At 46.5% G+C, this 23,593-nt stretch overlaps 1 protein-coding gene and 1 non-coding gene across 2 annotated transcripts; both read left to right on the forward strand.

Annotated features, from left to right (window-relative positions):
• Nucleotides 1-1,973: 1,973 nt before the first annotated feature.
• On the forward strand, nt 1,974-22,459 carry NUCLEOLIN (nucleolin multifunctional protein). The gene is made up of 15 exons (XM_026721659.2): nt 1,974-2,072; nt 5,137-5,247; nt 6,070-6,319; nt 6,947-7,093; nt 8,350-8,541; nt 8,788-8,865; nt 11,116-11,245; nt 13,180-13,316; nt 13,971-14,094; nt 15,130-15,281; nt 17,459-17,585; nt 17,685-17,836; nt 18,520-18,646; nt 20,618-20,841; nt 21,958-22,459. Exons 1-15 carry the CDS (start codon nt 2,055-2,057, stop codon nt 22,041-22,043), a joined length of 2,055 nt encoding a protein of 684 aa, XP_026577444.1. The 5' UTR covers nt 1,974-2,054; the 3' UTR covers nt 22,044-22,459.
• On the forward strand, nt 7,316-7,381 carry LOC113450482 (small nucleolar RNA SNORD82). The gene has a single exon (XR_003375949.1). It is a non-coding gene; the product is annotated as a small nucleolar RNA SNORD82 (small nucleolar RNA).
• Nucleotides 22,460-23,593: the final 1,134 nt, after the last annotated feature.

Below are 23,593 nucleotides of genomic sequence, written 5' to 3' on the forward strand. Positions count from 1 at the left end.
GTTTATTATGATATTATCAAATTAAAAAAATTAAAAACTATCTTTATTGGCCGAGTGTGATTGGACACACAAGGAATTTGCAAATGCTCTAAGTGTACATAAAAGAAAAGATACATTCATCAAGAATCAAAAATCATCAGGTACAACACTTAATGATAGTCATAGGGTACAATCAGCAATCAAATCATACTAGGAAACAGTCCATATAAATCATAAGGATACAAGCGACAAAGTTAGTCATACAGTCACAAGTGGGAGGGGATGGGCGATAAGGAGAGATGAGAAGATTAATAGTGATAGTAGTGCAGACTTTGTAATAGTTGAACAGTGTTGAGGGAATGATTTGTTTAGCAAAGTGATGGCATTTGGGAAAAAACTGTCCTTGTGTCTAGTTGTTCTGGTGTGCAGTTCTCTATAGCGTTGTTTTGAGGGAAGTTGACACAGTTTATGTCCAGGTCTGTAGGGGTGTGAGGGGTCTGTAGATGAGAATAATAGTAATACAGTCTTAATAAATAATTTGACCGTGCTTGAGGGAATTATTTGTTTAGCAGAGTGATGGCGTTCAGGGGAAAAAAATTGTCCTCGTGTCTAGTTGTTCTGGTGTGCAGTGCTCTATAGCGTCATTTTGAGGGAAGGAGTTGAAACAGTTTATGTCCAGGATGTGTGGGGTCTGTAGATATTTTCACAGCCCTCTTTTTGACTCAGGGTGCAGGATGCAGGTCCTCCATGGAAGGCAGATTGGTAGTAATTGTTTTTTCTGCAGTCCTAATTACTCCCTGAAGTCTCTGTCTGTCCTGTCGGGGTGCAGGTGATAGACTCATTATTAGTAGCTTGTGACTCTTGGATGTTTTGACACTGTCTTGAGAAACCCCTGAAAGATGCAAAACTAAGCAAGCTGATCGCTTCCAATATTTTACTTTTTATTCCCAAAATCGAGGTAGAGGTTAAGAAGTTTCAAGATTATATTGTTTTATGTGGAGTCTAGATTAAGTAGGGTGTGAACGCAGCCTGAGTTCTATCAGATCTATGCCAATTTTCCTGTCCTGGAAACCAAATGAAGTATCAAAATCCCCCAGAAAAAGCCAATATATTCTCCACAACGCCCAAGAGACAAGAGACAGACGATGTTTCTTTATGGTATTTTAATAATTGAACAAAGCTCCAGCTCTTACCCTTTCAGAATACAAAATGACCGAGTTGGAAGGGACTTTGGAGGTCTTCTAGTCCAACCCACTCAAGCAGGAGATCCATTTCAGACAAACGGCTGTCCAATCTCTTCCTAAAGGCCTTCAGCGATGGAGCATCCACAACTTCTGGAGGCAAATCATTCCACTGGATCAAGGGTCTTTGAACTTGAGTTTTAAGACTTGTGGACTTCAACTCCCAGAATTCCTGAGCTAAGACGACTGGAGGAGGAATTCTAGGAGTTGAAGTCCACAAAAGTCTTAAAGCTGTCAAGTTTGAAGACCCCTTCGACTGGGTTGTTCTGTCAGGAATGTTTCACACCAAGAACTGGAAGATTCGCCATCCGAGTTGTCTCCGGACACCGGCTCTTGCGTTCACACGATCCGCCCCAATCTAGCCAACCACGTTTTTGGCGAGGATGATGATCAAGCGCATGGTAAAGCAGCATACAACCCAGCGCCACGTGCAGCCTCACTTCCTCCACCCCGCCGCTTCCGCCCAGCAGAGCGCCCCAATCAGAGCGCCATGCCTTGCCAACTCGGCCATGCCATTGGCTAGGTTTCCTCCGCCCGCCTTCGAAAGAGGCGCGGCTTCTGATAGGATGAGGCGGGGACGGAGTTCATTGGCTCGCCGTGCGCTGTTCGCGAGAGCTCGAACGGCGGGCCGTCCATCCCGCCGAGCGGGCGGGGCGTAAGGGCGCGCGGATCCCGATTGGCCAGAGCAACCCAGCGGGGGCGGGGAAAAGAGCGAAGAGCTCCCTCAACCTCCCTCTTTTCGGCTCAGGCGGAGACTCGAGCTAGGCGCTGGGAGCGTGAGGTGGGGTTTTTTTTCTCGCTGCAGCTGAACATCCGGACAACTCCGCCGCCATTATGGTGAAGCTCGCTAAGGTGAGACGCGCGGGCCTAGCCTGAGAGGAGGAGAATGGCGGCGGCGGCCTTAAAACAGCCAGGCTATTGAGGGGCGGCGGGAGAAGGTGCGGGGGGTTAACAAGGGCGGGTAAACTCGGGCGGCCTTGAGCGCGCGCGCGCGCGGGGCGACGGTTTCTAGGCCTCCCGCGCGCGCGCGCAGTCCATGAAGAAAGCAAAGCGGTGACGATGATAATTAGAAACGGTTTAAGCGGCCGCCCGCTTAATTTTTTTTTCTTCCTCCTCCTTCAATTCCTTTCCTCGCGCTTACTTTGAAGCGTTTCTCGGGCGCCCGCACGCGTTCGGCGGTTTCTAGGCACCCCCCACCCCTCCACGCATCGGACCGGCGATTTGAGAGAACGCGCGCGCGCTTGCCTGCCGAGAACGGTTTCTAGGCGCCCGGCCTGCCGCCCGACGTCGCCGCTCCTACGCACGCGCAGAGAAGCTAAAAAAAAAAAATCCCTCCCGTATTCCTTGGCGCGCGGGTTTTCCGCTCGCGCGCGCGCGCGCGCCGTCCGACCACGTGACCCCTACTCCTTTCCGAGAACACGTGAAAGGAGGGAGAAGCCGCGATTCCTCGTGGGTGGCTGGATGGAGGCGCACGTGGAGCCCTCCTCGGGCCAGGCCGCGGTCCTAGGGATCGCCCACCCGCCTAGGCTTCGGGACACCCCCCCACCCCACCCCTGATCTGCCCTTTTGAAAGGGAACCCGGGCGGGAAGTCGGGTGGCTGCCCACGAGGCCGAGACACGGAGGCCCGACTGGCCGGGCCCAGCTTGGCTCCCTCGAAGTTGTTGCCCCAAACCCCCCACCCCACCCGCGGGTGACCTAAACGGGCTGCCCCGTGGGGCGCCTCTGCTTACCCTAACTTTTAAGTCAACCTCAAAGCGGGGGCATCGAGGTAGGCCGGATCGTAGACTTGCCTCGGGTTTCCCCGCAGCCCTGATTCCCTAAGGCCTTTCCTGGGGTTTGTGCGGAGCTTTCGGTGGGTAAAGCACGTGCATAACAGGGTGATCGAATAAGTTGGAAGGGGACTTTGGGGGGGGGGTCTTCTATTCCAACCCCGTGTTCAAGTAGTTGATCCTGTGTAGAATAGAATAGATACTGGAATGAAGAATAGAGAGTAGAATAGAAAACGGAGTTAGAAGGGACCTTGGAGGTCTTCTAGTCCAACCCGCTGCTTAGGCAAATGGTTGTCCGATCTCTTCTTTAAAAACTCAAGTGAAGCACCCACCACTTCTGGTGGCAAGCAGTTCCTCTGGTTAGTTGTCCTCACTGTTAGGAAGTTTCTCCTTAATTCCAGGTTGCTTCTCTCCTGGATTAGTTTCTGCCTTCAGATGCTTTGGAGATGGAAGATGCTATGTCATGTCGTCCCCAGTCCTTTTTATTAAACTAGACATACCTAATTCCTACAACTGATTGCCTCCAGTCCCCTAGTTATCTAGGTTGCTGTTCTAGGTCTTCTAGTCCAACCCCCTGCTCAAGCAAGGAAACCCTGAAATCCATTTCAGACAAATGTCCAATCTCTTAAAAACCTCCAATGTTGGAGCCCCCACAAGAGTGTTCCCCGGGGGGGGGGTTATTCCTTATCACATAAATACAGTTTGCTCAATGGAAGATTCCTTCTCTATCTTCAGCAGAGTTCAACTCATTTAATCAAGATTTTCTTTCTTTGTATTGGCGTCTCAAAATTGGTGTCTCTATACTGTACCCTGATACCATCCATATCGGAGACTTGAAGACTTCAGCATAGCAAACTGAGAGACAAAAGAATCTGATTTATTTAGATACAAATGAACTGTAGTAAGAATGCAGAATATTTCAGTTTGAACCATTTCAGGTGGTGAATCTTGCAGAAAACCCATTTCTAGTACGAAATTTGAGTGTTTTGAGCACTGGGAGACTTTGAAATGGAATATCTCACGAAGTTTCATCTTGAAACGGTTTTGAGATTAAACTTTTTCAAGAGTTTGCAATGCATCATTTTTGTTCGCAACTAAAATTCACAATCTAACGATTTCTGATCTTTCTGTTTTAGGAGGCTGATACAAATTCTGCCAAATAGACACCCAACCATTTGTCACTCATGCTATGAAGCACTTAGTGTGATTGAAAAAAAATATAACTTCAGTGCTTTAGATTTTAAGGATGAGGCAGCCCAGCAAATTCAAATCATGAAATATCCTTCAAGATAGTAGGACAAATAAAATATCTGAAAACTAATCATTGCAGAGTGAAATATTGGTGGAAGACTCATTTATCAGCAAAACCTATTTGCAATTCCAAATACTTAAATCATTATATGATAGGACAATACATATAAAGGTAGTCCTTACTTACCGACTGCTTAATCAGCAACTGTTCAAAGTTACAACAGCACGGAAGAAGGTTTTCAACTAGTCCCTAAATTAGTGCCCATTTTTGCATCATAACTTTGTAACATTCACAGCCAATTTCCAGCGAGCAAAATCAGTGAAGCAGGATCCAGTGTGGGTCAGGAACCAGTACTTGGGCCGGAGCCCATCCTCGGGGAACATCTCTGACCATGGGCTCCAGCAGGGGCCTGAAAGCTCAAGATAAAATCTGGGGATCTGGGTGACTGACCCGGATTGGGTCCTGCAGCATTATCCTGGGACACATATATTAGTCAAAATCGATGATGCTGGCGAGAAACCACAAATCACGGTTGCATGTTACATTTAACAGCCATGGGCGATTCACTTAATGACTGCTACTGGAATTGACAGTAAGTGGGCCCAGTTACTTAAGCTTCACTTAACTACCACGTTGCTTAGCGATGGAGTTTGCAGCCCCTGTTACTCAGTAAAGACTGAAATACCTGGCTAGCTGTAGGTATTTTAGATCATGGGTATCCAACCTTATTGGCTTGCCTAGACCTCACTGCATCAAGAAGGGTTGTCTTGGGTTACCTATAAAATATATACTCGATGTATATAAATCATGTAATGTTACAAGTTTATGATTTTGTGCCAGACCCGCCAAATTCCAGATGATGAGAAAAGACCTCACGTATTTTTTGTTTTGCAGAATGTTAAAAATCAGCCTAAGCAAAAGAAAATGACTACCCTTCCCCCAAAGGAAATTGATGACAGTGATGAAGAAGATTCATCAGAGGAAGAGGAGAGCAGCGAGGAAGAGGTGAGAACCATTGTGTGGTGAAGGTGCTGTACTAGGAGCAGCGATATGAGTACTGGTACAGCCTCAGCCCTGGAAGTTAATTGGAGGACTTTTGCTCTGTCTCCCAAGTTCAGTCTTCTGCACAAGAGTTATCGTTGTGGGTGACAAAGAATAATAAGACGGAGGGCTCCGGACACAGCTTTGAGCTTCCAAACAATCTTGGCCTTAAATCCATTTCACGTTATATTAGAAACACGATTGGAATTGAAAGCTGCTCCTGTTTCTTTGTGCCTCTCTCCCTCCCTCCCCCAACGTGGCTTGAACCTGTTAAATCTGATAAAAGCACAGGTAGTTTTCAATGACTGGAAATGGAAGTCGAGGTATCCACATAGCCCGAAGTACTTTTCTCGCCTTTTTTGTGATGCTCTTTAGCCCAGCCCGTTCATTTGCTGGAAATCCGCAAAAAAATAACCTGCCGTAAAACATCATGTGACCACATGCTTCCACGATGGATAACTGATCACACGATGGGATCGCTGTAATCATTTATGGTGATAGGGGGCTTTATTAACCGTGAACCCCCATTGTGTGACCATTGTAACTTCACACAAGTGTAAAATGAGGGGTTATAAGTTATAAGGACTGCCTGTAAATGAAAATATACAGTTTATATGGATAATGATTGTTCCCTAAATGGAATGATGGTTGCACAGTAGTTTTTTCCCTGCTAGGTTATACTTTTTAGCTTAAAAATAATTAACTGAAGCTACTTCCTTAGTGGATTTTAATCCCTATTTCCCTTATTTCGGGGGCTCCGCCTATTGTGATGCGTTTTCTCCCTAGATGCTTGCTCCTAAGAAAGCCGCTACCCCAGCAAAAGCAGCTGCTCCCAATAAAAAGGCAGCAACTCCCGCAAAGAAGGCGGTAGCTACTCCGGCCAAGAAGGCGGCGGCTCCTCCGGCAAAGAAGACGCCTGTCCCTGCCAAAGGAGCCAAAAACGGGAAGAATGCAAAGAAGGAAGAAAGTGAGGAGGAAGAAGATGAGGATGATGAAGACGAGGATGAGGATGAGGAGGAAGATGATAGCGAGGAAGGTAAGTTGAACGTGCTAAACAGGAGGGCCCTGTTTGTAAATGGTTTTGTTTTCTGCCCTATCCAGAGTCCCCCGGAGTTGAGTGGTCAGTACACTGAAACAAATAAATGGCAATGCAGGCGCTCCTTGACTTACGATCACAATTGAGCCCAGGATTTCTGTTGCTAAGTGAAACATTTCTTAAGTGAGTTCTGCCCCATTTTACAGCATTCCCTGCCGCATTCATTACATCCCTGCTTAGTCACAAGGTTGTTGCAGGAATCGCTTGTCCCCAGGATAGCATCATGTTCCCAAGTGTCCACATTTTGATCACATGACCACGGGGAATGCTACGACGGTCATAAGTATGAACAAAGTCCCCTTTTCTAGTGCCGTGGTAACTTTGAGCAGTCGCTAAAAGAACTGCTGTAAGTCAAGGACAGCTTGTATCAATATTCCTTACGTTTGGCGCTCCCAAGCCCACGTCTTCTGGAAAACATCTTCCCACAAATGTACTTAGTAGGGAGTCCCTGGTTGTTGTTTGTTTGTTTTTTCCCACCCTTTTTCAAAAGGAGGGTCAATTTGTTAAATGTAAGCTTTTATCAGTTGATTGACTTAAGAACTAATCTAATTAAAACTGCTAATACAGATGAATCTGAGGAGGAACCTGCCGCTGTGCCGGTGAAAAAACGGGTCGCCCAAGCACCTCAGAAGAAGCCTGTAGCTCCTGCCAATCTGAAGCAACTGGAGGAGGAGGAGGAGGAGGAGGACGAAGAGGAGGATAGCGAAGATGAAGGTACGTCTCCTTGAGAAATGCGCGGCTTCCCGAGTCTAACAAAAGCTACGAAGAAGGGCTAGCCGGCCAAAGCGGATTCCACAAGACTTCGCGCTCCTTTGCTTTGCAACAAACCCGACTACAACTGAATTGGGTTGAACGAAGGGGAGAGCAGTTAAATTTAGGAAATTAGCAGGGAGGGCAAGGGGGACTTATTGTGAAAAGGGGTGGTAGGAAAACATCAGCACAAGTGATGAGTTTTGGGACTTAATACTGATCCGGTGATGTCTCGTGTAAGATCTGATGTGTTGATCCCGCCCTTAAGTCAAATTACAGAAAAGGAGTAGCTCTTAAACAGGTTTTTTTTTTTTAATTGTCTTGAGTTGAGGGGAATTTTAGAATGGCAGCCGATGAGCCTACAGGTAAGTCCTCGCTTTTGAGGGCTTACGTCATTTCATTCAGTGACCATTCAAAGTCACAACAGCACAGAAAAAAAAGTTACATATGGGCGTTTTTCGCACATACAACGTCCCCATGGTTACCTGATTAAAATCTGGATGCTTGGTAACGGGACTCCTTATTTATGACGGTCGCAGTGTCCCGGGGTCATGCAGTCACATTTTGTGACCTTCTGACAAGCCATGGCGAATCCAGATTCACTTAACCGTGTTACTACTTTAAGGGCTGCTATCATTTGCCTAACAGCTGTGTCAAGAAAGGTCATAAAATGGTTCAAAACTCACTTAACAACAGAAACTGGGGGCTCAATTGTGGTTGTAAGTTGAGGGTCACCTTTATGTTCTTCCGCTTCTCTCTTTATGTCTATAGAGATTCTCGGTCATCCAGGTCACAGTTGTCCCAAAGGTGCTATTTTTTCAGGAGGCAACTGGACTTTCTGTTTTTTCTTTGAAGACATTTCTCTTCTCATCCAAGAAGCTTCCTCAGCTTTGAGTGAGTGTGAGGAATAGAAGGATTTACGCTCCTTTATCTGCCTTCATACTTACAAGAGTATAAATCCTTCCATCCCCCACCGTCCGTTCAGAGCTGAAGAAGCTTCCTTGGATGAGAAGAGAAATGTCTTCGAGAGAAAAACCAGTTATCTCCTCGGAAAAAAAAAAAGGCACCTTTTGGGACTCCTCTCTTGACATTAATTAGGATTGGCAGGGCGTTTTCGGGAGGGGAGGGGAGGGGTTAAGCCAAAGATGCCAGAGAGAGGTGAAGGAGAAGGTGATCCTTGAGAATTGGCCTCTTCCACGGCCCTTCTGTTCCGGCTCCAGAGTCAGAAAACGAGCCCATGGAGACCACTCCAGCGAAGGGGAAGAAAGCTGTGCCAGCAAAGGCAACCCCTGCCAAGGCAGCTCCAGCGAAGGAGGATTCTGAGGAAGAAGAGGAAGACTCTGAGGAAGAGGACGAGGAGGAAGGGGATGAAGAGGAGGAGGAGGAGGAGGAGGAGGAGGACGAGGAGGAAGGTGAGTTCACCTGTCCCGCTGCTTTTGCATGAAGCCCAAGGTGGATTTTCTTTTTCACCCCAAACTGGAAATGATGATTTCTCGCTGAACTGATGTGGTCCAAAATCACACATGAGCAAATCCTCAAGATAGTCAAGTCCTGATCCAGTGCTACTTTTGGGGACTCTTTGTCTTGCGGGCTTTTTTCCTGTATACATGAATTTAAAAAAAAAAAACAAAACACCTGTTTGCCTTTTTACTCCCCAGACGCTCTTCCCGGAAAACGAAAGAAGGAATCAGCCAAGCAAAAAGGTGCCCCGGATGCCAAGAAGAAGAAAACAGAAGGTGAACGCCCTCTGCAAGACCCCATACCCCCCCCCCCAACAGAATTGCTAATCATTACTTCTCTCTTCATTAAATCCTTAAATTGGCTTCGGATATTTTAATCATCCAATTCTTGACGTCCCTGAAAGTTTCAAATAGGCGACAAGACATTCTAAGTTCAGGAACAGCAGTAGCATTTTGGGCTTCTGTCCCGCCCCATAGCCCTTTACAGCCCTCTCTGGGCAGTTTACAGTGGGAAAACGTCGTTTGCTTATTTCCCCCAACAATCCGGCTCCTCATTTGACCGACCTCAGAAGGCCCCATCAGGATCGAACTCCTGGCAGTAAGGCAGAGTCAGTCTGCAATATGCACTTCAACCATGGTGCCATCAGGGCCTCCTGTAAAGGTAGGAGGGTGAATCATTAGCCCCAATCGTTAGGTTCTTGCTGGTCTGCCCCCAGTATATAAATTATTGTTAGGGATACACCCTAGCAGAATCTGCACGGCAGTCAGGCAGGCATAATATGTGAGATAAACGTTTTTGTAGCTTGCACTCAATAAAACATACACTGTGCTAGTTAAATAGTTTATTCCAGCAAGAGTTACAGCATAGTCAAAAACAGTCCATATACCGTATTTCCCCATGTATAAGCACCCCCTTTGTATAAGCCACCCCCCCAATTTTTGGACTGTGAAGTTTTGAAAAAAATATTTTATTAGAGAAACAAGTTATGAAGAAAGAAAATTTACAAAGAAACAAAATTCGACGTCTAGATCTACAACTTCGGTCATGACGCCGAAAGCGGTGCGGGCGACGCTAGCAATCTACGCATCGGAACGAGAGTAGGAACGAAGCATTCAGGCTGATGCCTAGCGTATGCATTTCTATCGCGTACTCGCACTCGTAATCGTATCATCATGTACAATTTTTACAAAAAAGTATAGCATACTGCTGGAAAACCAGTTTATTCCTACTTTATTATTTTATGCATTTTTCACGTATAAAAAGTGTACCTGCTTTGTATATGCCACCCCCCTACTTTTGGGGCTTGAAAATTTTGGAAAAAAGGGGTGGCTTATACATGGGGAAATACAGTATCATTCACTAGTTCAGTCCAACCGGGGATTATTCAGTTGCAAAGTCCAGTGTTGAAAAAGAGGTCAGTAAACTTACAAATATCAGTCCAGTAATATATCTCCTGGCAGTAGAGAGATGAAGAAGTCAAACCTCCTTTCTTCCTTCAGCAACTCAGCAGTAGGGAAAACACGCAGTTAACAAACCATCAAACCAGCAATTAGCAGGAATCGTCAGGTTCTCTTGCTCCCTCTTATGGCGGTTTCACAACCGCACCCAAAATTACATGCTTTGCAGTTTAAAGTGACACACACTTAAACTTACTATCATAGTTTATATGTATTATTTTACCCAAACTATGTTAGGTAACCTTGTTATTCCTAACAATTGTCCCTCAGAGCAGGGGTCCCTAACTTGTGGGCCGTGGCCCACTAGCAATCCACAGCCTATTCTCAGCCGGGCCACATGAGTGGCTGGCTGGTCCATGCATGCAGATCCCTACTCTCAGATGTTGCAGGCACCTGCCCCTCCCACAAAAGCATCCCCCCCCTCTTCCCCCACAGCTCCAGGCCACCAACGTGGAAAGGTTGAGGAACTCTATTAGAGGATAGTACAGGTAGTCCTCAAATTACAGCAGTTTGTTTGGAGACCGTTCAAAGGTACAACAGCACTGAAAAAAAAGAGACAGACATTTTTCACGTTTATGTCCATTGCTGCATCCCCATGGTCACAAGATTTACACTCAGACGCTTTGGCGACGGGCACGTACTTGGCGACAGTGGCAGCGTCCCGGGGGGGGGTCACGTGACCCACTTTTGTGGCCTTTTGACAAGCCAAGTCAGCGGGGAAGCCAGATTCACTGAACAAACCGTGTTTAACAATCAACTGCGCTGAATTCGCTTAACGAATATAGAAAGAAAAGCTGTAAAATGGGACAATGGCTCCCTTAACCAATGTCTCCCTTTGTGACAAATTCTGATCACCGTTAACAATCGTAAGTCAAGGGCTACGTGTAATTCCGCATTGCTGTCCTGCTTTTCCCAAAAGTTGCACGTTGGCTGTATAAAACAGGCCAAAGTAGCAAGGAACACGGAGTTTTTTTAAGAAATGTCCCCTGCGTCTTTCCACCAGCACTTCCTGCTAATCCTGGGGGTGCCTTAGCAGATGCCTTGACCTCCCCTTCTTTCCCTCTGCAGAGGCCGCCTTCTCTCTCTTTATGAGTAACCTCAATGCAAGCAAGAACTTTGAAGAGCTCAAGGCCGCCATCAGAGACTTCTTCGCCAAAAGGGACCTTCAAGTCCAAGAAGTCAGGATTGGCAATTCAAGGTAAGAACTTCACCAAGTGGGAAATATTGGGGGAGGGGGGGTGTTTCTTCCTTTAAAAATGTAAAAATTTAACTTTAAAGCTACCTTTCCGAACCTCGTGGATCCTAGAGGCGCGGGGATTGTACCTTGGGTTTTGCAGACATTCCGTTGCCGAATGAAAAATGGTTTATACATTTGTAAATGCCATAGACTTATGGGAGGTGGCTAATTTAAGTCAAAAAAAAAAAAAAGGCTTGGAGCTTACCAAAGAGTACAAAACTGGGTGGAATGAACTGGTAGAAACCAGAAATGTGTTGAGATGGGGTTAGGGGTAAAAATGGACTTGGAGTTATAATTGATTGCAAACTGAACATGAGTGAACGGTACAGCGTGGCTGCTTTAAAAAAAAAAAGGCTAATGCAGTTTAGGCTTCTATCCACAAAATGCAGCTTCCAAATAATGAGAAATAATGATTTTATTATGTTCTGCAGAGGGGCCAGAATCATAGAGGCTGGAAGGGACTCGGGAGGTCTTCTAGTCCAGGGGTCTGCCTGGGGAATTACGGGAGTTGAAGTCCTCCAGGCTTAAAAGTTGACAAGGTTGGAGACCCCTGTTCTAGTCCAATCCCTGCCCAAGGCAGGAGTCCCTATATGCCATCTTAGTCAAAGGGTTGTCCAAACTTTTCTTGAAAACCTTCGGCAATGGAATGCCCACAACTCTTGGGAGGGAAACTCTTCCACTGATAAAATCGTCCTTACTGTTAGAAAACTCCTCCTTAGTAACCAGGTAGCATCTGATAAGCTTTCCCCCATTGCTTCTCGACCTTCCCTTGAGTGCTTTGGAGAGAAAAAACCCACCACTTCTCTGTGACGGCCATTCAAGTCCTGGAGGACAGCGATCCTTGTCACGCCTAATCCTCCTTTTTGTTAGAGTAGACATACCTAGTTCCCTTAGCTGTTCATCCCACGGTTTAGCCTCCAGATTACTGATCACCTTTGTTTCACTTCTCTGTACTCTTTTCTAGAGCTTCAGCATCTTTTTTTTTTTTTTTTCGTACGAGGACCAGAACTGGCACTGGACAGTTCTGGGGCCTCATTGCAAATTGCCTTTCATGATTGGGGTGTTTCTGTGTTTATACAGATATTATGTCCCTTTTGAAAGCGTCTACTTGTTGATGGGGTAATCTGGGAATAGAGGTTTGAGTTAAAGCAGCAGGCATTGAACAAATGAGCGGGCCAGTGAGAGAGGCATCCCTTAGGTCTAGCCCCACCCATCTTGTTTACAAGAGACAACCAAATACCAGCGTGTAATTGCAAAGGTGCTCAGATATGGTTCAATTGCTCTACTGCATTTATGAATTAATGCCTGTAACCTTACAATCTCTCGAATCCTGCCAGCGTTCCGATTTAGGAATATTGTTTTAAATACTATGACCTTCTATTAATAATAGTACTCTTGAAAGCTTCCTGATTAGCAGTATGAATACATGAGTACATCTTTTGGCTTGCCAAGCACCAAGCACTTTTGTAAAATTTCTTGGTTTGTATGGCTCTTCAGAAATACTCTGGCTGCATTTCAGAAGGCAAAAAAAAAAATTCCGGTTGGATCGTCTTCTTTTAGTTTTGGGGTGTTCATGCTTGCATTATGCCCAGTCTCTTGTGTGCTTCTTTTGTGGAGATGGTGGAATGCATTTAGAAGCATACGGTCTGCTAAGATTCAGTATTTATGTGCCCTGTAGGTACATTTTGTGGCCTGGTGAGTTTTTTTGTGTCTGTCCCTTTAGCACTTTAAGTAATAGGACATTACAAATGACAAGAACGATGCAACCAAAGTAGAGGTCCAGCTATCTTAATTTGCTTGAAACTGGGTAGCAGTTCCACTTGAGAAAGCAATCATGTGTGCTGAGTGCTTTTTTTTTTTTTTTTTAAACTGAACATCTTTCCTTTGTCATGCAGGAAGTTTGGCTATGTCGATTTCTCCTCCGAAGCTGAACTGGATAAAGCACTCAAATTAAGCGGGAAAAAACTGATGGGCCTGGAAATGAAACTAGAAAAAGCAAAGAGCAAAGAGAGCCTTTGGGAGAATAAAAAAGGTGAGCGGTAGTATAGTTCACATATTTTGTTTGGCAGCACCGTATATATATACACCATGTCCCTGATGCAGCAATTAAGGCCGTAGTAATTCAGGCATCAGACGAGAAACTGGGAGAAGAAGGTGAGTTCTAAGTCCTACCTTGGGCAGGAGCCCAGCTGGATGACCTTAAGACAATCCCATTCTAGGAAGGAGGAGGCCAGGGCAAACCTCCGAACACTCTGTCCAAGGACAGGGCCCTAGGCAGTGCTAGGAGGCAAACCCAACTCAAGGTGCAGCAGAGACACACTCAAGAGGTTAACCTTAAAAAAAGGTAAAAAAACCCCTTGGGTCCCAGATTGAGATGAAGTTCCACTAAAAAGAACAGGAAAATATATTCACCGGCTGGAAAAAATTTACCCTTCCAGCCCAGCGGTGCCTATTCTGGTAGCTACTAAGCCTTGAAGAACTTGGTCAGATAGCAGGGTTATCCATGGATGTCCTGCTGAAATTCTGTATGTCTGTGACTTTTTCTTTTTCTTTTTTTTTTTTTGGTGGCCAGTTTTTTCTTTGAATAAGTGGCAGTTTTGATTGACTGGTTGGCCAGCAGCGTGCCAATGAAATGGCCTAAATGTTGTAATATGCGGTGGGGTTTTTTTTTTTTTTTTTCTCCTAGAGAGAGAAGCAAGGACCATTTTCGTGAAGAACCTCGCTTACAGTGTCACCCAGACTCAACTGTATGATGCCTTTGATGAGGCCATTGAGGTCAGGCTGGTGTCCAAGGACGGGAATAGCAAAGGGTATGTTGCTCTTAAGAAGGCGCCCAGTCTGTTTCTTTTATTTCTTTGTAATGAGATTCGTGCCGCTTTCCCTTTTTTAAAAAAAAAATAGTTCAAAGGCATTCTGTCATTGTAATCACATCCACGTAACGGTGAAAGTCTTTGTTTTTAAAATCTCCGTGTAGATGTAATTTATTTTGGAGTTCCTGTGGCCATTCTGCTAAAGATTAACTATGCAAAATCGAGCTAGAAGAGAAACCATACCACCCGACAGATCAACTAGTTGTGAAACTAAATGAACATTTATTTATTTATTTTGGATATGGCACAGAGCAGATGTATAACAGTAATAAAATTATATAGAACCAGCACATCATAATAGGGTATGTTAGACACGTAGTCAATGTTGTAAGATTTGGAGAATTCAATAAATTATATATTAGTTATTAGGTTAAATTTTATGTCGATTCATAAGAATACAATAAGCGTTCTTCATATTAACATCTAGGCCAAAATGAACCCTGAAATTCCTGAAATGAACCCTTCATTTCATTTTTAGGGAAGATCCCTAAAAATTACTCCTATTTGTTGAATTAGCTTAATAAAAGCCAAACCTGAAGGAACAACCTGAATTAACAACTGCTCTTGGAAGTTAGCTTAGGAATACAGGTAGTCCTTGACTTATAACAGTTCATTTGCTGACTGTTCAAAGTTTTACAGCACTTGGGAAATGGGGACTTTTCATACTTAGGAGCATTGTGTCCCAAGGTCATGTGATCCCCTTTTGCGACCTTCCGACAAGCACAGTCAAGAGGGGAAGCCAGATTCACTGAACAACCATGTTACTAATCCGTTGCAGTGGTTCATTTAACGACCGTGGCAAGGGACGTTGTAAAAACGGGGCAAAACGAAGCCTCTTGCTTAGCCATAGGTATTTTGGGCTCGGTTGTGGTCGAAAAGTCGAGGGCTACCGGTAGGAGCAGGGAAGCCGCTTCTTCTTAACAGGGCTTCCCCAAACCAGCCTTTGACAAAGCCGTTCCTTCCCTTTCGTTCCAGGATCGCCTACATCGAATTTCAAAGTGAGGCTGATGCAGAGAAAGCCTTGGAGAAGCAGGGGATGGAGATCGACGGACGCCCCATTGTCCTCGACTACGTAGGTGAAAAGAGCCATCAGGATAGCAGGAAACCCGGCAAGGGAGCCGCCTCAGGTAAGAGGCCCAGGTGGGATCCACTCAGGGTGCCCAAAGCTGCCTCTACTGCGGAGAGAGGCCTCCAGAATAAATTAACCAGGCAAGGGGGGAACACTTTGGTTTTCATTCACCCAAGGAGAACCCTTGGTTTAGCGATAGCACTTGAGACTTAACGTGCTAGTGGTGCGGTGGCCTAGAGGTGAAGCTCTCACCTCACAATCAGGAGGCTGTGAGTTCGATCCTAGGTGGAGGTAGGTATTTCTCTCTCTGGAAATGCATAATAAGAATATATCTGCTGGGGGGAAAAAACTCCACATTGGCAACAAGAAGGGCATCTGGCCATTAAACACTCTTGCTAGCTCCGTTTGGTTGAGCAGGCTCCACCTCTCAAAGGATTACGGGGTCATTAAAAGAGGATGGTGACTTAAGACTTATATGTTATGACTCCCCTTCAAAATTCAAACGAACAAAGCAGAAAGCAGCCGTTTCACAATTAAATCAAACGGAAAGAAGTCTTACAAGATAACAGCTGGCAGAAACCACAGCATAAATCTTTACTCTGTCCGGCAAACCAGTCCTGGCAATAAATCTCCAGTCTCAGAGCTTCTTGCTGTAACCATCTTCTATTTTTTACATTTAACCACAAATTTTCCAAGTTCTCACCTCCACTAGAAGACTCTCAAAACTTCCCTGTCAGCCATTCCCGGCTGTTGATCAGATAAGGAACCAGAGGAGGTCAAAGGTCCTGACAATTCTAATACATCAGGTCTGTCGTCCTTTGTCACGTCCATCTCCTCATCCTGGTTATCAGTCCAATCAGTAAGCCAGGCCGGCTCATATTGTTCTGCCATGACCTCTTCACTTGAACTCATATCAGTCACAGGAGCTGAATCCAAGCCCGGAGCCACAACACATATACATACCGCATCACAGTGCTTTCCAGCCCCTCTCTAACCAGGTGAATCAGCCTCTTGTCCCAACACTCTGGGTCCTCATTTTACCCATCTCGGAAGGAGCAGCAGAATTAGCCTGCAGTACTGCATTCTAACCACCGCTTCGCTCCAGAGAAGACTTCTCCCACTATTCACTCGTTTAGGAACGGTTCACAGTTTCGACCATGATGAAAAAATAACTTTCCAATTCTTGCATCATATGTAGACCTTTGCAAGTCTGTCATGCCAAAGTAAGATCAAAATGAGCCCTCGGTGAGCCCTTCGTTCCTTCATGGTTAGAATACAGCACTGCAGGCAAACTGCCCACAGCCTAGAATTTAATCCTGACCGGCTCAAGGCTGACTCGGCCTTCCGTCCTTCCAAGATCAGTCAAATGGGGATCTAGATGACAGGTAAACCTCCAAGTGGCCTCAACGACCCTCTACAAGGATGCAAAGGACCAGCTGTCTGCAAGGAGTATAAATCCTTCCATTCTCCAACATCCAGTCATCTTTATTTCTACTTATATAAGACCAGAGAGTAACAAGTGACATTTCGTGACTTTTTTCCCTTCACGGAGCTGGGGTGGGGTGGGGTCACTTTGACACCCCCCATGTTGATGGTTTGGAGCAATATGCAAAAAATGCTTCTACATTGTTTAACCACCCAGAGAATTCTGTAAAGCATTACGGAGTGATATATGAGCCTGAGTGCTATTGCTAAAAAAAAGCACGGTTTCACTTAATGACCACTTAATAGCAGTAGCACTCAGACTTGTATACCGCTTCACAGTGCTTTTAGCACAGCCCTACTCTAAGTGGTTTACAGAGTCAGCCTCTTGCCCCCAGCAATCTGGCTCCTCGTTTTACCCACCTTGGAAGGATGGAAGGCAGCGGTGGGATTCACCCAGTTCGCATCCCTTCAGGAGAACCGGTGGTTAACTTTCTGAGCCGTTTGGTGAACCGGTTGTCGGTAGAACTCATTAGGAGAGAGGAACCGGTTGTTAAAAGTATTTGAATCCCACCACTGACGGAAGGCTGAGTCAACCTTGAGCCTGGGGTGGGATTTGAACTGCCAAATTGCAGGGGGCTGGCAGTCAGCAGAAGGTGCCCTGCGGTGCTGCACCCTAACCCTTGTGCCACCGAGGCCACGTTCGATATTGCAGTTGTCTCTGAAGTGAGGATGACCTGTATTAATTCTCAGTGGCAGACTGCTCTCAATTGGAAGTGTGGGGTTTGTTTGTTGGGGTTTTTGTTTGCACAGGGGTAGAATCCAAGACGCTGGTGGTGAACAACCTTTCTTACGATGCGACCGAGGAAAGCCTCCAAGAGGTCTTTGAGAAAGCGTCGTCCATCAGGATTCCCCAGAACAACCAGGGGAGACCCAAAGGGTGAGTAGGAGGAGCCCAGGCGGGAGGCGCTTGGCACGCTTGGGCCCCGCAGTTCCTCTGGTGACCCTCCTCACCCCCCCCCCACTTCCCTTGGAACAGGTATGCCTTCGTCGACTTCGCCACAGCTGAGGATGCGAAGGAAGCCATGAACTCCTGCAACAACACAGAGATCGAAGGCCGCACAATCAGACTAGAATTCAGCAACTCGGGCGGACAGAACAGAAATACAAACATGAAAGGGGGCTTTAGTCGTAAGTAAAAGGTTGGCTACCTTAACCTGGAGCATTAAAGAGGGCCCTTCCTTTCTCTCCGGGCCAGGGCTGATCATAGGTGCAGGCCGGCTTAAATAGGTGCAGGCTGGAGAAGGTCCGTTCGAGTCCCCACAGCCGGTCCTCCCCGTGTGTCTGGGAAGGCAGGTCGCTTAGCGCCCGGTCAGCCACCTCCCCCAGTGCCTGAGGGGCCTGAGACAGCGTCGTCCTCAGCCTCTGGCCTTTCTGAATACGCCAGGGGAGATGTGCCATCCCCATCAGACAGTCCCAGTTCCAGCTTCTCCAAACCACTCTTTTATCTCAGGGTGGAATTGATTTAAATCAACTCGATTTAAACCGTGATTTCTGAAGAGCCGCTGTCATGCAGCTCCTCCTCTGACCTGGCTATCGACTCACCGACAGTCCCAATATTGCAGAATCCACAGCCTCATACGCCACAAAACTAAGCTCCCATTTCCTACTGAATAAACTTAAATTGTTAATGTATCTCAAATGGAAAACTTATCTTTAGGTAGATTTTTTTTTTTTTACTCCAAAAGCATTTTATTAAGATACATTTGATTTAAAAAAAAAAATCCAATTTAAATCAAACAAAAGTTCAGGTTTTTTTTTTTTTTTAATCATCGATTTTTATCCACCCCACTTCCTTTCCTCCTGCCATTCAGAGCAAAGCAAAACCCTGTTTGTCAAAGGGCTGTCAGAGGAAACCACCGAAGAAACCTTGAGAGAGTCGTTCGATAGCTGCATTGGGGCGAGAATAGTGACTGACAGGGACACCGGCTCCTCCAAAGGGTAGGTGCGAGGCGAGCAGGGGGACGCTCGGGGCGCCAACTGCTGCAGAGGTCGGAAACCGCTTTTCCTTCTCAATGAGCTCCGTCCTGCTTTGTGCATTCAGTGGCAGGCCACGGATTCGCACGAGAAGAAGAGTAAACCCCTCGGCCCTGACACATACACACACACCCTCGAGAGTCTCCACCTCCTTGGGATGAATTAACTGTCACGGCTGCGGGACAACATGGTTACAAGGGCCTCCGGCCAGTTCGTCGCTTGTCAGGGAAATTCCAGAGACCGATATAGTGATGGGGACACATTTTGGGTGACCGTCCGCAGGGCTTTCGGCTGCGGCCTTTAAGGGAAGGAGGGGGGAGCTGCTCTTAAGTTTTTCTGAGGTCTTCTGCAGGAGGGGCAACCTAGCAGGTCTCCAGCCCAGCTTCTTGTAGCCCTGAGTTTGGTTTTGAAGGATCTCTCTGTAGGATGTGGGTCTCTCCTGCAGGAACCAACTGGGCGCCTCCTGAGCAGCCGGTTGTGCGAAGACGAGGAAAGGCTTTGTCCACTTCTGGATTTAGCTTCCAGCTCAGGCTTAACAAAACATCAGCCAGCTCATTTTGCGGCTACGCGGAAGGGGAGGGAAGGCAGTTGTGTATCCATGCTCTGCGTCGGCTGCCACCTGAATGCTGGCTTGTGCTGCGCTATGATATGGTGGCCAGACTGCCGTCACCTGCTTCAAGGTTGTCTGACATCAGAATGGGACAACACCCCACAGCCAAACTCTGCTGTGGGACAATTTAACAACCCCGTTTAATTATTTAAAATAAATATTCTACTTTTCTCCATTCCCATTCCATTCTGTCCCTACTTCCTCCCCTGCGTCCTTTCTTCAAGGATTCTATTTCACGCTTAACGACCATTGCAACCACCCCGAGTTCATGTGAGCAAAATTCAGGTGCTTGGCAACTGACTCACATTTGTGACGGTGGCAGTCTCCCAGGGTCACGTCGTCCCCTTCTCATGGGGAAGCCAGATTCACTCATCTGTGTTACTAACTTTTAACAACTGCAGCGTTTCACTTAACTGTGGCCCGAAAGGTTGTTAAAGTGGGGCAAAATTCACTGAAACAAATATTATCAACAGAAATTTTGGGCTCAATTGTGATGGTAAGTGGAGGACTACCTGTATAAGCTGCGCCGTGCCAATCTGTTCTAGTTTGTCTCCATGGGGACCTGGCCTTTTGAAGCTCTGGGCCAGTTTTAAGTTTCTGGGTGTCACCATCATAAAAGAGGACCTGACCTGGGGGGGCTCACATTGCAGCCCTGGTCAAAAGGGCCCAGCAGAGATTCTACTACCTGAGGCTTCTCAGGAAACAACAACTGGATGCAAAACTGCTGGAGACCTTCTACCGCTGCACCATAGAGAGTATCTTAACTTACTACATCTCTGTATGGTTTGCCAATTGCACAGGGGCAGATAGGAAAGCGCTCCAGAGGGTGAACGTCATTGCCCAGAGGATCCTGGGCTGCCTTCTCCCCTCTTTGGAAGAGCTTTAGAGCTCCCGCTGCCTTAAGAAAGTCCAAAACATCCTCAAAGATCCATCTCACCCTGGGAAGCCTTTTTTTGAACTATGACCACCTGGCAGACGGTACAGGATAATAATAAAAACCAGGACAGATAGGCTGGAAAACAGCTTCTATCCCAGGGCAGTAGCTCTCTTGAATTCTACTGTCTAGTGCAATATTAATCGAATATCAGGGGTTTTCAATTCAATGTGTGGAGTGTTAAGGATGTGTGTTTGTGTTTTATTTTCAATGTGCACTGAAGGTGGTGTTTGATTTCGCTGTACAAGGTGCAGTGACAATAGAAGTAAACTAAACTAAACTCTTCAGCACAACTGAAGAACAACAACAGCAGCTTCCCTCTCCGAAGTGTGTGCGTGTGAGTGTCTGTTTCCTGCCGTGACTCCTCTCTCTCTTTTTCTCTCTCTCTCAGCTTTGGCTTTGTGGACTTCAGCTCCACAGAAGATGCCAAAGCAGCCAAGGAAGCCATGGAGGACGGAGAGATCGATGGAAACAAAGTGACCCTCGATTTCGCCAAGCCCAAGGGGGCCACTCCCCGTGGGGGAGGCGGCGGCGGAGGTTTCGGCCGAGGCAGCAGAGGTGGACGCGGAGGCAGAGGCGGATTTGGAGGCCGGGGAGGAGGCCGGGGATTCGGAGGTGAGTATCCTTCCCTCGTACGATTCCACCGTTCATCCCAGGGCAGGGAGCGGCCCCTTGACGTGCATCCGTTCATTTAGTGACCGTTGGAATGAAGGTACAGCGGGTCCTGAAAAAGATGAATTGGGGCCCCTTTCTTGCCCTTCCCAGCAGTCACAGCACCCCCCATGATCCATCACGTGATCAAAATTAGGCCGTTTGGTTGCCGGCGTGTGTTTACGACCATTGCCACCTCTGGGGTTAGGTGACCGTCATTTGCGACCTTCCCGGCTGGCTTCCAACAAGCTCCACGGGGGAAGTTGTGTTCTGCACGATTCACTTTAACAATTGCAGGGACTCGCTTAGCAACCGTGGCCAGCAAGATTCAACGGGGATAGTTAGGGCTGCAGACCACTTCACACCCGTGGCCTGGACACTTTCAACTCCTCCCCTCTGGCTGCCACTATGGGGGCACTGCACACCGACAACAACTAGACACAACGAGTGTTTTTCCCCCTTGAAGTCATCACCGCCGATCGTCCAATTCCCACAGCACTTATTTCGTCCCTTAGGACGTGTAGTTGGGCTGCGTTGTTGTTGTTATCCTTCTCATCTTTCCTGTTAAAACTTTTTCCTTATAATTATTTCACCTTTGTTGTTTGCATCTACACTGAGAGCTTCTGCACTGGAGATAAAATTCCTTGTGTGTCCAACCAATCAAGGCCATCAATTGGCCCATAAAGAATATCCTGTATTCTGTTCTTCATTATTCTCTTCTTTCTATTTTCTCTTTTTTTTTCTGTTCTTTCATTTCTATTTCTGTTTGTTCTGTTCTTTCTCTTTCTCTTTTATTTCTGTTCTATTCTTTTCTCTTTGTTCTGTTATTTCTGTTCTTTCATTTCTATTCTGTGTATATTCTATGCTTTCTGTTCTATTTCATTTCTATTTCTATTTGTTCTCTTTCTAGTCTATATCCTAATGGGTCACAATTCACTTAACACCCACTTCGCTTAGCAACAGAAATTTTGGTCCCAATTGCGGTCCCTAATTCATGGACGACCTCACCCCTTTTCTTTCCTTCTTAGCTTTGAAGATTAGCCAAATTAACCCACTTTCCTTTTTATTTCATGGTTCCAGGCCGAGGAGGTGGCGGCTTCAGGGGAGGTCGAGGCGGCGGCGGCGACCACAAACCACAAGGAAAGAAGATCAAATTTGACGACTGAAGCGGGCGGGCGTTCCTTTGCATCCGAAAGGACTCTGGGGTTTTTAGTTGGGTCGCCTTGAGAGATGACAGAGCCTTCCGAGGACATTCCAAGACACGCCGCAGTCCCCGAGGAGCCTCTCCGAAGGCTCCCCTCCGCGAAGAAAAACAGCCAACCGACTGCCTGGCCGCGCATAAGAACTTTTTTTAAAAAGCAACAAGAAATGTGGGAGTTGACCCTGTGTCCATGTATTTCCCCCATCCGAATTTATAACGTTTTACCCATGTACAAAATTTAACTTCCTTATACATTTCTGTAGGCTTTTTTCTTGGGTTTTTTTCCCCCATCCCCACCCCCCCTTGCTGTAAAAATGCAAAATGTTTTATCATTTGTGTCTCGGCAAAACTGTCTAGGACAGATTAAAGGGCCTAAACGGAGCCTCCACGTGTGTTTCGTTGAAGCCGTTGAGTTGGGGCTCTCGGATATCGTCCTCGGCGTGTGCGGTTTCAGCTCAGCATCTCGGCTGATTTTGAACAGTCCGGTGCGGTGCAGCCATGCTAGGCCTTCCTCAGATTTTACTCAGGCAGACCTTTGGCTCCAGCAAAGAATATTTGTAGCTCAGGGTTGACATGAGGGGTGGGGTCCTTGGATACCGTCTGAGCTTGGTGGTTTTCTGGCAGACTTTTCATTACCCAACTAGGTAACAACTTCAGTGTTCGGAAGGATGGGGATTTGCAGAGGAGGAGAAAGAACTGTTGGGGTCCTTGGTAAGTTCCTTGTGCTTTGCTTGCAGAGGTTTCACTATCCAATCAGCTACAGTCTTCATCCTACTAGGATGATACCTCATTTGGGTAATGAAACATCTGCTAGAAAACCTCTCCGGAGGCTTTTAGCCACAGCCTTTGAGATGAACACCCTGGACTGGGGTGGGATTGTGAATGGGTTTCCGGTAAAATCGCAGGCTACAGGAACCCTTTGCACCACTCAGGCATCCCTGAGTCCCCAGGTAAACGTCCCAAGTGGCCTCAATGACCCTCTCAAAGGATGCAAAGGACCAGCTGTCTGCAAGGAGTATCAATCCTTCCATTCCTCACCATCCAGTCCTTTTTATTTCTACTTAACGTAAGAGAATAACAGTGAAAAAACTGGTAGTGCCTCTGTCCTTTAAGATTACAGATAACTGGTAGTTTAGTGACCGTTCAGAAATCACAACGGCACTGGAAAAAGTGACATGACCATTGATCCCGCGACAATTGCAATATCCCCATAGTCGCATAATCAAAATCTTGACAATTGACTCGTATTTTATGACCATTGCAGTATCTTGGGGTCACGTGGTCCCCTTTTGCGACCTTACAAGCAAAAAGTCGATGGAGAAACCAGTTTCTCTTCCAACAACCAGGTTACCTCTGCCTACCAGCATCCATCAGTATTTTGGCTAGCGTCCTGTTGGTGTGTGAGAGAGTTGAGAGCTGTTTGGAAACTGAAGCAGTATTTGCTGTGTGAGCAAGAAGGAAACAGCAAGGAGCCTGGGTGTGGCTTAGCTCAACTGTTCTGTACTAAAGCTGCTT

Source organism: Pseudonaja textilis, chromosome 4, assembly GCF_049901715.1.
Source record: "Pseudonaja textilis isolate UNSWEBS1 chromosome 4, rPseTex1.2, whole genome shotgun sequence".
In the NCBI taxonomy this organism is placed as follows: Eukaryota; Metazoa; Chordata; class Lepidosauria; order Squamata; family Elapidae; genus Pseudonaja; species Pseudonaja textilis.